The 16,981-nt window shown below is 40.1% G+C and overlaps 1 protein-coding gene and 1 pseudogene across 1 annotated transcript in view; one reads left to right on the forward strand and one right to left on the reverse strand.

Annotated features, from left to right (window-relative positions):
• The first annotated feature begins 1,885 nt into the window (after positions 1–1,885).
• Positions 1,886–16,981, forward strand: part of RNF216 (ring finger protein 216) — a 118,124-nt gene continuing 103,028 nt past the window's right edge. Inside the window, 3 exon segments of the mRNA XM_039878562.1 lie at positions 1,886–2,044; positions 9,338–9,473; positions 14,374–14,507. Of these exon segments, the coding sequence (XP_039734496.1) occupies positions 9,407–9,473; positions 14,374–14,507 (201 nt within the window). The 5' untranslated portion in view covers positions 1,886–2,044; positions 9,338–9,406.
• On the reverse strand, positions 12,895–13,013 carry LOC120617081 (uncharacterized; annotated as a pseudogene).

A 16,981-nucleotide genomic window follows, 5' to 3' on the forward strand; every position in this document is an offset into this window, starting at 1 on the left:
GTTTGTGTCTTAGTGTTTAACAAAAAAGTTTAAAAAGTTTAAAAAAGAACTTTAATAGAAAAAAAGCTTATAGAATAGAATAGAAGGAAAGCAAACATTCTTTATTTTCTTATACAGCTGTACAATGGTTCGTGTTTTAGGCTAAGTGTTACTACAAAAGTAGAAAAGCTAAAACTAAAAAGTTTATAAAGAAAAAAGTTACAATACGTTGAGATTACGGATTTTGGGTAGCCTACGTGTACAGCGTTTATAAAGCCTACAGCAGTGGACGGTCATGGCCCAGGCCTTCACAGTCACTCACCACTCACTCACTGACTCGCCCAGAGCAACTTCGAGTCATGCCAGCTGCATTCTTTCTTTTATATCGCATTTTTACTGTACCTTTTCTATGTTTAGATATGTTTAGATGCATAAATACTTAACCATTGTGTCACAATTGCATACGGTATTCAGTACAGTGACATGCTGTATAGGCTTGCAGCCTAGAAGTAACAGGCTACGCCACACAGCCTAGGTGTGCAGTGGGCTATATCACCTGGCTTGGTGTAAGTGTGCTTTATGATGTTTGCACAATGATGTAATTGCCTAGAGACGAATTTCTCGGAACATCTTCCCCGCTCCTCATGTTAGGCAATACAGGGCTGTTTGCCTATTGACAGCAGTCCTTAGGGTCTAGTTTGCATTAATATGTCCAAAATATGTTCACGCCTCCCTACTCTGACCAAAATCTGTTCCTCTTTATTTCTCCCCATATATGTGAATGGAACCACCATTTACTCAGTTGCAGAAGCCCAAAACCCGGTCATTACCCTTGACTCTCCCCTTTCTCTCTCACCCCACATCCAATCTATCTGCCAATCTCTCTGTTCTACCTTAAAAAAAAAAATTCTAATCTTTTCATTTTTCACCTCCTCCTTGACCACACTAGTCCAAGTCACCAACGTTCATTATTTAGACGCCTGCAATAGCTTCCTAACAGGATTTCCTGCTTCTGATCTTACCTCTTCACAGTCTACTCGCCAAACAGCCCCCAGAGCGATCTTCACAAAACATAAGCTGACAGTCACGCCCCTGCTCCCAAAGCTCTGGTCGCGTCCCATCACGCTTAGAATAAAATTCAAATTCCTCATTAAGACCACCTGTGATTTGGTCCCCTACCACCTCGCCAACCCCCTACGCCACCACTACCTGTCACCGCACGGCAGCCATGCGGTCTCCTTCGACACCAGGCCTCCGCCTATCCCGGGACCCTTGTCTTTTCTGCACCCTCTGCCCGAAGTGCCCTCCCTCCGGGGGGTCACCGTGGCTCACCCCCTAATTTTGCTCAGTTTTCTGCTCAATGTCCCCTCCTCAGAAGATGCTTCCCATGACCACGCTATCGTCCCCATCACTCTCGATTCCTTTCTCTGCTTTATTTTTCCTTTTTCTTTACCCCGGACCCTTCCCGCCTGAGCCGGGCATTTCGTTAGTGGGTTGGTTAGTTCGCTGGCCGGCTCACTCCTTGTGTCGTTGCCTTGCCCACTAGGACACGAGCTTCACGAGAGCAGGGCCCTCTCCCTTCGTGCCCGGCGCTCCCTCCGAGGGGACGCGCTCGGTGAACGACCTGCCAAGGGCCAGGGGCGCAGACGGGGGCCGTCCGCACAGCCCCGCGGCCGCCCGCCCCACGCCCGCCCCAGCGCTAGGGCTCAGGGCGTCTCCGCCCCATTCGTCCTCGGGTCTCCAGGGGGAGTCGGGTGTCGGCGGGCGGGCAGCGGGACGACGCGGCGGACGGGCGTCGGCACCCGCGACCCCGGCCCCGCGCGCCCCTCGCGCCCCTCGCGCCCCTCGCGCCCCGCCCGCCGCGGGCCTCTATGGTTCTTCCTGTCCTCAGTCGGGAGGGGGCGCTGTGCGCAGGCGCGAGGTGACGCCGCGCCAGGGCCGGAAGGAGCGCAGCGGCAGCTTCGGCGGCGGCGACCAGAGCTCTCGGCGGCCGCTCCGGCTGACTGAAAGCTCCGGCGACAGAGGCCGCCGGGCCCGCCTCGCGAGCCGGCGACCTGAGTGGCGAGTAAGTGTCGGCCCCGGGACGCGCCCGGCCCCTCGGCGGCCGGTGTGAGGCGAGCGGCGTCCGCGCGCGGCGCCCTCCGGAGTCCGGGGGTGGGGGCGGCGGCCTGGCCGTGAGGGGCGGCGGGGGTCCGAGCCCCGGCTCCGGCTCGGCGCGGCGGCGCCCGGGACAGCAGCGGGGCCGGGGGCCGCGCGGGGCGCCGCCGGCCGCGGGCGGCCGGAGCAGCGGGGCCGGCGGGGAGGCGGGAGCGACAAAGGCGCGGGCGGCCGGCGGACCCTCCCCCGCTCCCGCCACTTCGGGAAGTTTCGCGGGCCGGTCCCTCGGCCTGCTGCGCGAGGGCGAACGCGCCGAAAGCCCGAGTTTCCTGGGCGACACCTCACGGGAGGCGGCGTCCGTGGAGCCGAGCGCGGCCCGGAGCGCGGGGGGCCACGCGCCGGGACTTGGAGCTGCGGCGCCCCCGGCCCGGGGCGCTGACGGGCCGCAGCCCCTCAGCCTCGCGACCGAGCTCGGGAGGGCTGTCTTCCCCGGAAAGCCGGCGGCTCCCACCCGGGCCGGTCGCGAGGACGTCCCCAGTGTGTCCCAGCCCCGTGCAGCGCGGACAGTGGGATCCCGACGTGTGAACCAGAGCGGTGTCCCCGCGTGGGGTGTGACCCGAACACTGCGCGGGACGGCTGACTCAAACTTCGGGGCCGCTCGGTCTCGTGACGGACGCGCCGAGTCCCCGCCGGCGGGGTCCCGGGTTAAGTTTCTAGGGCCGGTTCCGAGCTAAACCAGCCAGGCGCCCTGTAAACAACTCAGACGTGGCGATAAGTCCCCTGATAGGGCCTGTCCCCGGCTCTTCGCGGATGGCAAGGAGATGATGCACCCTGCTGGGAGATTGTAGGACAGACCCCGGCTTGTACCTTGCCTGAAGGAAGACCGCTGAGGATTGGCCTTGCTTTGCTTTGGTTTCTGTATAAGTAATTTATTATGGCTGGGGTAGGGCGCTGTTGAATTTGGGGAGATAGCCGGAGAGCCTGGGGCCAGACTTTGGACCTCTCCCGGTAAACCTAATCGCAGGTTTTAGATTTTTATCCTGAAGGCCAGCCGCAGCTGGTAAAAGAGAAGCTTTGCGGCCTCTGTGAGGAAATCTAAGGAAGTTTAGATTTGAATCGGGGAGACGGAAAGTTTATGAAATAGGATAGATGAGAGAATCTGTGTTTGCTGACCCTGATAGCTACTATTTAATGAGTGTCTGCTATGTTCTAGGCTGTGTTAAGATTTTTACAGACATCATAACTAATTTCACACCAGATAGTTCTTTTATCTTCGTAGTTAATAAGACAAAACGTGATCCTAGGTGCCAGATATCGTTCTAGGCATTTTCCTTATGTTAACTCTTAATCCTCAGTGACACGGGTTTTGTTATTCTTATTTTAAAAGTAGAAAACAGAAGTGCTGAAAAATAAGTTACCTCATCACAGAGCTTGTAAGCGTCAGAGCTGGGACTTGAACTCAGTCCGATTCCAATTCCTAATTCTCCTGCAACATCTGTGAATGATACTTATTCAGAACTTTCTTCTCGAGCAGTTACTTTGTGCCAGGAGCATTTACTTTGCGTGGAGCTGTGCTATGTCCTGGGGCTATGGGGATGAATCAGATGCAGAGTCCCACCTTCTTGGAACTTGTTTTTGGGGATGGGTATTAAACACATCTTCCTAAATATTTGTAATTATTATTGTGCTAAGTTCTTTGAAGGAGTGAGAGATGTGTGCATGAACACTGGGGATAGTCAGGAAAGGTTACTCTCTGAGGAAATGACATTTAAGAGGAAAAAGTGAAGGGGATGATAAGAGTTCATTTGGTCTGAGAGAGGCAGTGAAGAGTAACCCAGCCAGAGGGAAGAGTGTGAAGTGGAAGGAAGGAGCATGGCCAATGCAAGAAACTGAGCCATTGTCACTGCAGAATGCTGAGTGCGGGGTGGAGGGAGAGGTATGAGGTGAAGGTAGCTGTGTCAGCAAGGGTCATATGAGGCAGCATTTCGTAGGCCACAGTAAGGATTTGGTTCTACTTTGAGGTTTGTGGTTTAAAACAAATCCTAAGTGCTACATGAAAATATGTCAGCGGGTAGAACCTGTAGGCAGTATTGGGATAGAAGGGACAGGGTGTCATGAATTCACAGGATTCAACTATAAAAAAAGATAATTGAAAACACCGAATTTCCCCCTTGTGGATCAGGATGTTCTTACTTAACCGGGTTTCTGAACCAATATTCAGTTGGCAGTTAAGGACAATCTTAATGTTATATATTAAAGTCTTTAGCCCACCTGTTGAAGATTTTGAATTTAATTTTGGGTTTAAAATCTTTCCTATTGTAGAAAGACACTGATAGCAGGATTTTTAGGGCTCTTTCAAACTCTACTTAAACTCCAGACTAATTATTTGTATAATTATATCTGTAATTATGGATGCTATTTTACCTTAGTTCTTTCATTTTTGTTGATATATTAAAATTAACACATTATTATGAACTTACCACCTACCTTGGTCTTTTTTAATAGTATCACCATCCTCCAGTCACCCGATCTCAACATGTTAAGTCACCTTTGACTCCTTTCTCTTGCCCTGATGACCAATTACATTAAAAAATCCCATTAAATCTAATTCTGTAGTCAGTATCTTGTACCTTTTTCCTCCCCCTGCTTACTGTTATCTCTAGTTCAGACTGTTTTCTGCATTTCCTGCCACCAGACGGCTTCCACAGTCTTACACATTGCAACGGGGTTGATTTTCCTAAAGCACAACTCTTCATTGCTTTCCATTGGATAGAAAATAAAATTTGAGCTCTAATTGTTATCTCTTGACGCATAGCAAACCACTCCCAAATTTAGTGACTTAATACAACAGTTTTGTTTCTTGACAATATTGTGAGTCAGGAGACTGGGAAGGGCTCTCCTGGACCATGTTTTTCTGATCCACATGGTGTCTGCGGAGGTGATCCGGGCTGGAGGATCCACTTCCAAAATGGCTTCTTCATGGGAAGGCGGGGCTTAGCTGTCGGTCCTCGTTCCACGTAGTGTCCTGGGCTTTCCATGGGTCTCTTCAGTTGGGTAGTCAGACCTCTCCCGTGGTGACTCAGCTTCAAGAACCCTAGGTAGAAGCTGCTCTTCTCTTTAAAGACTGAGCTTGGAACGGGCACAACATTCAGTTTAGCTTAAATACTGCTATCTGCTCTAAGCAATCCCTGACTAGTCCTCTCACAACTGGAATAGTCTCTTTGGGGGAGTGGAGGGGGTTATAATTATTTATTTTTTTAAAAATTATTTTTCAGTTACAGTTGACATTTAATGTTATATTAGTTTCAGGTGTACAACATAGTGGTTTGATATTTATATAACTTATGAAGTGATCCAGAAGTCTAGTACCCACTTGACTCCATACATCGTCATTAACAATATTACCAACTACATTACCTGTGCTGTACTTTACATCCCCGTAATGGAATAGTCTCTTTATTGCACTAATGATCTTATACTTTGTAGTATACTTAATTGTAGACATATTTTTCCTCATTGATGGGATTCCTAGTTTTCTGAGGTAAGATCCACGTATGATTTTCTTTGTATTTATTCATCATGATGCACAACACATTATCTATACCACGTGGCAAGCCCACAGTAAATATATGTTGAATTAATGTATTTTAATTTTAAGTGTTAATGTAAATATTGCTAATTTAGCATAGAAAAATCAGAAGATATATGGAAGCAAAAAATATAAACTACCTTAAACTTATTACTTAGAAATAACCATTATTAACTTTTTGTTTTTATTAATATTGATTAAATATTAGTACAGGTTTACAAAGAATGGCTCTTCAAATACTGGTTAAGATGAGAAGCTACTATTTGAAAAATAAAAATTATTTATAGACTTAAAAAATATACTAGGAAGAGGCATTGTGGGGAGCTGGGGTGATGGTCGTTATCGGCGTCTCCCAGTCTATTCCTGGTTCTGCTTTGCCTACCTTTCCCTGGAATGTCCAAAGAGATTAACTCATTAAATTTGAAGCATCTTTCATTACCCCAAAATCAGTGTTTGCAGAAGTGACAGGCATATTTATGGAGATTATTTTAGAAAGCAGGAACACTACAAAACCCCAGGACCATGCAATATTATGTTAAGAGCATGTGGAAGGAAAAATGGAGACGCCACATGAATAGAAGAATGAGAAGAAAATGATTTGTTAGAGACAGAGCAAAGTCGGTCTCTGGTCCTGAGGAAGCAAAGATGTAATTTGGAAACCAGAAAATTGCGTGAGAGAACCATGAGTGATTCCCATTTTTTTCCTGACTATCTTTGTTTACCAAATATTCTACAATGGGCCATACTTTATAACTAGAAAATCTTGATGAACTTGATTGTTTTTACCTAAGCCATTTTACCTGACTGGTTATTTATATGGCTGTGATTCACAGCTTTAGTCTCTGACAGAAGTATGTTTTTAGAGCCACTTATTTATTCATCAACCGCGTGAGACACTGGAAACAAAGCTGAATAAGACATAGTCAAGGGCATGTGGAGAAAACAAAATGTGAGTTCTTTCTCATGTCGATTCAGCTATACAAGGAAGAGGAGATATAAGATTCTCCACAGTAATGAAGTGAAGAAATACGTGCTAGTTTTTGGTTCTGTTTTGGAAGCATTAGCTGATATTTGACAATAGAGTATAGTCATAAGTGTACATATTTTTATAATAAAGGGAAGAGGCAAGAACTGAAATATTCTTTCTTGAGTGCTGTTTCTTATTTCTGGACTCCAGTTTTGTTTATTTTCTTAGGTTGTCTGATCAAGAAGTGAAAAAATATTTAGCTTCTTGCTACTTCCAAAGAGAATGAAGTTTCTTTTATAGAAGAAAGTAAGGTTTTGCTGTGAAAAGTTAAAAAACTAGTGAAAAGTAGGTTGTTAAGAGGAAAATACAGTTTCCCCTCTCCAGTTTGGCTGTATTATCAACTGTTATAAATAAACACTGCATCTACTATGTATTTGTGATAAAGAAAAAAAGCGCCTGTTTTGACAGCATTTACTATATATAAGGTACCTTTTCATATTTTATTCTTCACAGCCTTAGAAGATAAGAAAAATAGCTATTTCCATTTCACAGATAATAATAATCATAATGGGACACTTGCTGCGTTCCAGGCTCTACGCTAAACCCTTTATACATATTTAACTCCAATTTTAAAACAACCTTATTTTACAAATGAAGGAACTAGGCTCAAGAGATTAAGCAATTTACATAGTCACTGATTCACTAAATGGTGAAACTGGGATTCATACTTAGGCATTCTGATCTGAAGCCCAGATCAGAGAACTGAATGTCAGGGGTCGAGTGACCTTTACAGAGAAACTAGTTAGGAGGAGAAATTCTTCTATTAGACTCCTTTTCTCACTGCAGGTGAGGGCCACTTTATGTGCCACTCAAGAGGAATCTTGCTTTTAAAGCACCACTAATGATCTGCTTAACAAGCTTGACATTCTAACTAAATTAGATGTGAAATGAATCATATTTTTCTTTGATTTCCAATGTAAAATTGAAGGAACCTAGTTGTGGCGAAAGAAGAAATAAGAACCGTGGCTATTGGAATTAAGTGTTCAGAATACTTTTTAAAAATTGTACTTGAAGAAAAAGTAAAGTTTGAGTAGATGCAGTTTCAGGTTTGACACTGGAACTCTTTTGTTTATACTGTACTATTTGTAAATAACATTACTGTTATTTCAAGTGACAGACCCAAACATAGGCTTGGATTTATAATTCTTAAAAATTGAAATATCTTCATCCAGTTATAGATACCGGAAATTTCTGTTGTAAATCTTAAACATAGTCTTGGTATACAACTTTATATTCTCTAAGTTGGAAAAATGCTGATATTATTTGACTATTAACTCTTTGTAGACGTTTAATAAGAAACCAGAGTCTGGGGCCTACCTCCAGTGAAGCATGTGGTTTCTCCCAACAAGGCAGAGAAAACTGAGATTTTCTTAAGAGAGGAAGAAAAATGTCGAGTGGGTAGATTACAGATAAGATCTTGGAACTAAAGAGGCCTCATAGCAGTTATAATTTTACCCCTTTGGTTCTTATTGATTTTCATTCTTCTAATTTTTGTCAGAGTAAAGCAAGAAAATGTTTCAAAGTCAAACTACAGAAAGACTTAATTAAAAGCAATAATCCTCTCCTCCTCATCCCCAGCTACTGTTTCCCAGAAGCAACCGTTTTTTTCCACTTATAACGGATTTGTTTCTCCTAACTTTTCCACTAGGAAATAGAACATACACAAAGAAGTTTCACCCCAAACTAAACTTAGGCCTGTGCCTAAACTATCTAAATAGAGTCGTTCAGTGTATATTTTATGTCTGGGTTCCTTCATTCAACCATTTTGTTTAAAATATCCATCCATGTGGTATGTGTAATGGCTTCATTTTTGCTGCTGTATAGGTTTTAATTGTATGAACATACCACAGTGTATTTGTCCATTCCATCATTGATGTGAGTCTTTCTCAGTTTTTGGCTCTTAGAAATAATGCTGCTGTGAACATTTTTGTCATAGACCTGCTACATGTAAGCATACATTTCTGTGATACAGATTCTGGCAGTGGGTTGTTGGGTCTTTAGGGGACATAGATCTTCCACTGTAAGTGATGAAGTCAGGCCTTTTTTGCACAGTTACATTCCCACCAACAGTGCCCAGGGGTTTCCTGTCCTCCACATCCTCAGCAACACTGATAATTTGCTGTCCGATAATATATTCTGACAGGTGTGAAGTGATAGCTCATTGTGGTTTTGATTTGCAGTTCCCTAATTAGTGAGATTGAGCACCTTTTCACAAACCTGTTAACTTTTTGAATACCTTACTTGGAAAAAAGTATTTAGGTCCTTTGCCCATTTTTAAATTGATTATGTGTATTTTTGGTATTGAGTTGTATGAGTTCTTTATATATTTTAGATTTTAACCCCTTATCAGATAATATAATTTGCAAATATTTCCTCCCATTCTATAGATTGCTGTAATTGAGTTTTTAAGTGTACTTTTGTTTTTTATATATCTGATGTTTTTGATCCTTTATTCCTTTTTTATATGTTCTTTTGCAGTGATTGGGTTTTTTAATTATTCCATTTTTTTCTTTTCTATTAGCTTTTTAGTTATACATTAGTTTTCTTTTTAGTATTTTCACCATAAGCTTAGAATGCTACCTTGACCAGATATGTGGGAAGAGTTTTCATACTCCCCATTATTAATGTTCTTTTTTCTTTTTCAGTCTCTTTGGAACAGATAGTCACCATGTTTAGATATTAGCAAGCACATCTGTGCGTGTCGGCATTCGAAGATGGCAGAGGGCAGTAACAATGAAGAGGTGATTCACTTCAACAGCTTTCACTGCCACCAGGGACAAGGTACCTGTTCTCTCGCACTTTCACCCTTTCATCATTGCTTTTCTCTAAGTCCTGCAGTTATAGCATCTTTGAAATGAACCTGTTTTGTACCATGTAGAACCCAGAGACATTTCATTTTTAGACTTCAGAACATCAGATGTAAATGGACTCATCAAATGGTGATATCTGCTGAATGAAGTTTCTTAAGAATCTTCCATCATAAGTAGATAAATAAGCCATTAATTAGCAGGCTAAAAAGAGCTGTGAATGTGTAGTCACGGGATCTTAGGAGGCGGGAGTATGAGAACAGTGGCATGTCTCTGTTTTTGAAGGAATGGTGACTCCTCCAGGCCTGTGGGATCTAAAAGTGCTAAGGGTGCTGCTAAAGCATTTTTAACCCCCTTACAGGGCTTAATATCTTCTTCTTCTTTTTTTTCCCCCCAGAAAGTTCTCTTTTAGCCTTACAGGGAATTTTGGGATATGTATTTTTTCATTTTACGGTGTTATATATTTGAGGAAATTATTTGATTCATTAAAAAAGGAGCTTGCATTTCTATAACTTCATTCCTCAATGCGTATGAAATTTCCTGTGAAATCGTAATTCACATTTATACATGAGCTAAAAGGGAAAATTTTATGCTGATGAGTAGGAAAAGATCATTTTTTGCATGTATAAATTACGTGGAAGAGGTTGTACCAGTTTTTTTCCATTGATAATATTTTGTGCTTATGAAGATGACTTGTTTTCCAACAGAGGGTAAATTAGATATATTTGGTGTTTATAGCAAAAACAATTTTATTAGACAAATAAATTGAGAAAAATAAAATTGCTTAAGCTCTGCAAATTATGAGTACTACAAAGGAATACTGATTCTTTTTTTTATAATTTCATTAATAGTGTTTTCTTACTTGGTGATCGTAGCTATAATTTGTGATTCAGAAAATTTTAAATTGTAGCTATAATTTCTACATATGATCATTTACAAATTTTCTGAACAAGTATATCAAATTAATGTTGCAGTTGTTTTTTAATTGGGTCTTAAATATACTTGAACATTTCTTTAAGAACACCCAATTCCCTTTTGGAAATTATTGACTTCGAAAGGTTTCTTTGGTTTTGTTTTGTTCTTAAAGATCTAATGGATCTGCCTTTTGTCACTAGACAATTTCATATAAATGGAAGCATACGGTATATTCTTCGTGCCTGAATTCTTCTGCCCAACATAATTATTTTCAAGATTCATTCATGTTATTGCATGTATAAATAATTCAGTCTATTTTAATTGTTGAATAATATTCACCTAGAATTCTATACCCAGTGAAAATAGGCTTAAAAATGAAGGTAATATAAAGAAAGGTTAATAGCACAGCAAAGAAAACAGATGCGTTATGCAAATAGTAGCTTAAAAAAAGGCTGGTATGTCTACATATTATCAGATAAAATAGACACTCCAGCCAGAAGTATTAATAAGGATAAAGAGTTTGTAATGATAGAAAGATCAAAGCACTGGAAAGCTGAAACAGTTCTAATCCCTACACGCTTAATAACGTGGTGTTAAAATATATGCAAAGCAAAAATTGGCAGAACTGAAAGAAGAAATGAACAAATCCACATGGGAGATTTGAACTTGTTTCCTTCAATAACTGGGAAAGAGCAAAAACATACAAACATTTGAATGAATACAGAATATCGGAAGATACAATCAACAAACTTGACATAACATACATATATAGAATATTGTACCCAATACATTTACCAAAATTGACCATATGTTGAACCATAAAATAAGTTTCAAGTTTCAGAGGAGTGAAATCACATAATGTTCTCTAACTACACTGGAATTAAGCCATAAATCAATTACAGAAATATAGTTAGAAAATCCCTGTATGTGTGGAAAATAGGAATGCACTCTAGAACAGCCCATAGTTCAAAGAAGCAATAACAGTGAAAATTATCATTAATATTTTGAATTGCATGATAATGAAAATGCAATTCTATTAGAGCTTATGAGATGCATCCAATGTCATGTTTTGAAGAAACTTAATATGTTCATAAGAAAACAAAAACTAAAAGTCAAGAAAACTAAAATGTATATGTTGGATAAGAAGTAAAGCTGAGAAATTAATAATCTAAACTGGGGCTCAGCAGCCTTAGAGCCGGATAGTCACTATTTTAGCCTTGCAGGTCATATAGTCTCTGCTGCAACTGCTCAGCTGTGCCACTGTACTGTGAAAGCAGCTATAGATAAATATATAAATGAACAAGCGTGGCTATGTCCCTATAAGGACATTATACACTGCTGGTGGGAGTGTAAATTGGCACATACAATTTGGAAAATTGTTTAGTGTTGTCTACTAAAATTGAACATGCACTTTCCCTGTGACTCAGCACTTCCACTCCTAGAGTGTACCCAACTGAAAATGAGTATACTCATTTTAGTAGACATGTACAAGAATGTTCATAACAGCATTATCCAAAATAGCCAAGACTAGAACCAATTCAAGTGTCCATCAACAGAAGAAGAAATAATTATTTATGATATAATCATATAGAGCATTATGTACAGCAGAGAGAACTACTGTGACGTACAGCAGCATGGACATGTCTCAGATATGTTATTTGAAAGAAAGCCAGAAATAGTGTATACTCAAAAACAAGCAAAACTAATCTGGGGAGCTAGGCTACTCATGTGCTAGAGGTGGGCTTTTAGTATTAATTCATGGAGCTACACACTTGATTCATAGACTTTACTCTGTTATACTTTTTTAAAGTATATTTTAAAAGCTAATGTATTTATACATGATGTATTGGGAAATATCTTAACCATTGAGTTTTACTGTAAGATAATAGGTTTCAAACCAACTTTTTCATTGGGCCCCCAGTGTTGTTTTCTGTAAGTGTCTTTTTCTTAGGCTCATTCTTTCAGAGAAGAGTCTATAGTTTCCTGCATATGAAATCTAAAACTCTGCCGGCATTCAGAGAACCAAGCCACAGAAGGCAGCTGGGGCCTTTTTCATTATGCCATTTCAGTGGCACCCCTTTCCTCTCTTGACCCCAGGCCTGGTGTCTGGGCCTCTCTGCCTCAGAGTCTCTTTAGAATGGACCTCCACAGGGTAGGTCTTCTGGAGTGGCTAACCGAGGAGCTTGGCAAATCCTCTTCCCAAAGTCAATGATAAAGTTAAACAAGATTGTCAAAAACTACCATTTAAGACTGGAAGTGACCAAAGATATGTTTATTCAAGAACATCTAGGATTCTGCAGCGTGAATTAGGCCAGCTCTGGTTGGCTTCCCCCTCTGCAGGCTGAGTTTGAACCTCCTCCACTCTGCTAGAGTTCTTGGCAACTGTCATCTTCTTTCCTCTTTTTTATTAAGGCAAGGCAACCCTTGGTTGACCTCACAGATTGCAAAGATCTTGTCAGCTTATAATCCCTCATTTTTTACGCCTACAGCACCTGGTCTTCCTAGGTGGTCTCCCATCCAAGTACTGACCAGGCCCAACCCTGCTTAGCTTCCGAGATCAGACGGGATTGGGCTTGTTCAGAGTAGCATGGCTGTAGACTTTTCTCCTTTCCTCTTTTTTGTGTATTTGAGAGGTTACACTTCAGGAGGTAATGGTGACGATCACTTAAATTCATTCTGCCAGGTTTAACCAGAGTCCTCTATCATGTACTTCCCAGGCCTTCAGTTCAGTTGGTTGTTATCAGTCTACTGTGTAGGTGGCAAGGGACTTGAAATTAGATACCTTTACTATGTGTCAAATACTGTGATAAACAAGCATTCTATGTGAGCTTTCTCAACGAATACAACTACTTGAGGCAGGCACCATTGTTAACCTTTTTTTAACATTAAGGAAATGGATGTGTAAAGAAATTAGATAACAGCATCAAGTAGCTAGCATGGTGGAGCTGAGTTTGCACCTAGGCAGTCTGACTTTAGATCCCACAGACTTACCTGTGTTAAACTGCTGTCCCTCGCATTACTACAGCTCTGTTACAGGAGTGAAATGAGATAATTTATTTTAAATTGCTTTTCAGATTGTTAGGTGCCATAAAAATATGAGGCATTAACCTTGACAAAGACGTTAGAGCTTTAATGAAGGAACTTCAAAATTTGTAATGTGATGTCTCTTGTTTCTTTTTTCTTTTTAACTTTTTTATTCCTAGGATACTTAATGTATTTTCTCTTCATTGCCTATTTTAGCTTTAACATTCCCATGGAACCAGACAGGAAAAATATTAGTTTGTGTTTTTCAGTAATTCATATCAAACATGATCCATTTTCAAACAGATCAAAGAAGTTGGAGACCTTGAACAGAATTGCTATATCTAGGTGGTTCATTTAACTCTAGTTATATTTAAAAGGAAACTAGGAAAGTTAAATTGTTTACTGTCATAGATGCTAATCGAGTGTTTGGCTAAAACACAGAAATATATATAAATGATACTTAAGATTTATGTCTAAGATGAGCAAATTTTAATATTTTAAATATTAAATGAAAATTTTACTATTTTTGAGTGAAAGTTTTTCAGACCTATCAGTTTGAATAACAGTGTTTTATTCCCTGGGAGAATTGGAGATGAAGTGGAAGGCCATGATTTAACTTTTAAGAAATTGGCAGTCAGGACAAGACGATTTCATCAACAGATTTCTCTAATCTCATATAAGGAGACGTTGATAATCTTGAGCATAATAATTGTCAGATTTTCTCAAGTGTTTTTTGAAATGTATTATTGGAAAAGATCAGGATAGAAACATGGCTCTTAACGCTTAGGTTCAAATGCTGCTTGAGGAAATAAGTTAACTCACCAGCAGCCATGAACTTGGCTTTCGGTTTGACTCTTTGCATGCCAAAGCTAAATTAAAGGACTGAATGTGGTTGCACCCACCTCCTGGTGACAGTGTTTTCTGCCTACCTTTAGACTGGATCGGTCTCAGAGATGGACCCATCACCATATCCGACGACTCTGATGAGGAAGGGGTTCCAATGCTGGTCACCCCAGCTCCTCAGCAACATGACGAAGAGGACCTGGATGATGATGTCATCCTGACGGAAGTGAGTTTTCTTAAACTTACCGTGATGAGGCATTATTGCAAGTTAGCGTTCTGGTTCTTCAGCTACTCAGTGGAGGGTGTCGGGGCCTTGTGAACAGCTGAGAGCAGCGCTTGTGCTGCGCATCGCTTGCCCTTGTTCTGCTGCTGAGAACAGCCCCCTTCCACCCTGCCTGAGGTCCCCTTAGCGTTAGGAGCCATATGTTTGGGTCTGTTTCTGGACTTCTCTGCACTGTTGCTCTGTCTGACTGTTCATGTACTAGTCCACGCTCATCTCCCCTTATTATTTTTAAATTATATTATTTCTGGTTACTTATTGCTATGTAACATTACACATTTTTCAGAATCATCCTAGATATTTATAATATTGACCCTTTCTAAGAACAATTTTTGTTATTTAAAAATTGGTTTTTGTATTCATACTCAAGTCACCTTATTTTTAATGTCTCATCATTTTTTTCAGTTGACCCTCATAATTTCTCAAGGGATGGTGTCTGATCTATCTGCAGATGATAAACTTACTTTCTTTTCAGTTTTTATACCTTCTCTTGTCTAATTTTATAAGTGATACCTCCTCAAAAATTTTAAGTAATAATAGTAATGGGAATAAGAAAAATAGCCACTGATATAAATGGGAATGCTTTAATGTTTCTTCACTAAGTATGGTGGTGGCTTTTTGCTCGAGATAACATTTTTTAAAATTATGTTAAGGAAGTAGCCATCTACTTTATTTCAAGCTTTTAATGCATGAATGTACAATTCTATCAAATTCAATTTTAGCATCTATGGAGATGATCATATAATTTTTCTTCTTTGATTTGTTAATGTAAATTATTCTGTTTCTAGATAGACTCCACTTGGTGGTAGTATTGTAGTTGGTAGGTTCTATTTGCTAAGATTCTATTTAGGGTTTTCTCCGTAGATCTTATAATCAAGATTGGCCCATGGGTGCTATCCTTGACAGATTTTTTATAAACATGATTCTGATTCTGACTTTATGAAGAATTGAGAAGTTTCTTTCTTTTTCTGTAGTCTGATAATAATATTTTAAATAACATTTTAAATAATATTTTAAATAACAACAACAACAAAAAAAAAAAAACATTAAAAAACGTTAACTTCCTTAAAGATTTGGTAGAATTATCCCTAAAGGCATCTAAGTTGTTGCTTTTTGTGAAGGACAGTTCTTTGAAACTCTCAGCTTCCTCCAAGGTAATTAACATGTTTAGATCATCTGTTGCTTTCAATATCAGTTTTATTCACTGATATTTTCCTAGAAAATCACTTATTTCCTCAAGGTCTTTTAATATATTTAATAGAAATGTACAACTTAGCTTGCTGGTCTTTCTTCTGCCTCTAAATTTATGATGGCTTCATTTTCCTTTTCTATTTTGTGTGCTTTGTATTTTTTCCCCTTTTTTCTTGATTTGATGAGCTAATCATTTTCTTCCTTCGTCACCTTGTTCTCTTCCTTTCTCCTTTACCACAGAACAGCTTCTGAGATTTATTTTGTAATGTTACCATTTGTTTTCTTACTTGTTTTTGCATTTGTCTTTATTAATTCTTTCTTTCTGCTTTAGCATATTCAACATAACTTCTTTGGCATTTATTTTATGGTCCTTTTATTAACTTCTTGAGTTAGTCATCCTGTATTCGTTCTTTTATGTTATTCTGGTTACTTATTGCTATGTAACATATCACCTCAAAACTTAATTACTTAAAACAACTAGTCATTTTATTCTCATGGTTTCCATGGATCAAGAATTTGAGAAGCACTCAGCTGGGTCATTCTGGCTTGGAATCTCCATGTGGCCGTGATCAGAGGTGATGGGGCTGGGACAGAGGGAGAGTGGAGGCTGGCAGGCATTGCTTTCTTCAAGGCTTCTACATGGGCTCTCTCTTTACCTTTTTAAAACAACTATTGAGATAAAATTCACATATCATACAAGTCATCCATTTAAGGTATACAGTTCAATGGTTTTTAGTGTATTCACAGAATTTTATAGCCATTAACACAATTTTAGAACATTTTTATTATCCTCCCAAAATACTCTGTGCCTATTAGCAGTGACTCCCCATTTCCTACCTCTAATCTCTGTCCTCCCCCACCCTAGGCAACCACTAATCTTTTTATCTCTGTAGATTTGACTCACGCACATTTCATATAAATGGAATCATACAGTCTTTTATAACTGGCTTCTTACTGTATTTTCGGTACATGTGTCATCAGTACTTCATTCCTTTTTTTAAACAGCTTATTGAGATATAATTTATATAGCATACATCCCTTTAAAGTGTACAGTTCAGTGACTTTTGGTATATCTAAACAGAATTGTGCATCCATCACCACTGTTAATTTTAGACCATTTTTATTACCCCCCAAAAGAAATCCTATTCCCTTTATCTGTCATTCCTCAATCCTCCTATCCTGACCAGCGCTAATAACCACTGATCTTTCTTTATAACGATTTCTAGTCC

The sequence above is a fragment of the Pteropus medius genome, unplaced genomic scaffold (genome assembly GCF_902729225.1).
Source record: "Pteropus medius unplaced genomic scaffold, Ma_sr-lr_union100, whole genome shotgun sequence".
Taxonomy (NCBI): domain Eukaryota; kingdom Metazoa; phylum Chordata; class Mammalia; order Chiroptera; family Pteropodidae; genus Pteropus; species Pteropus medius.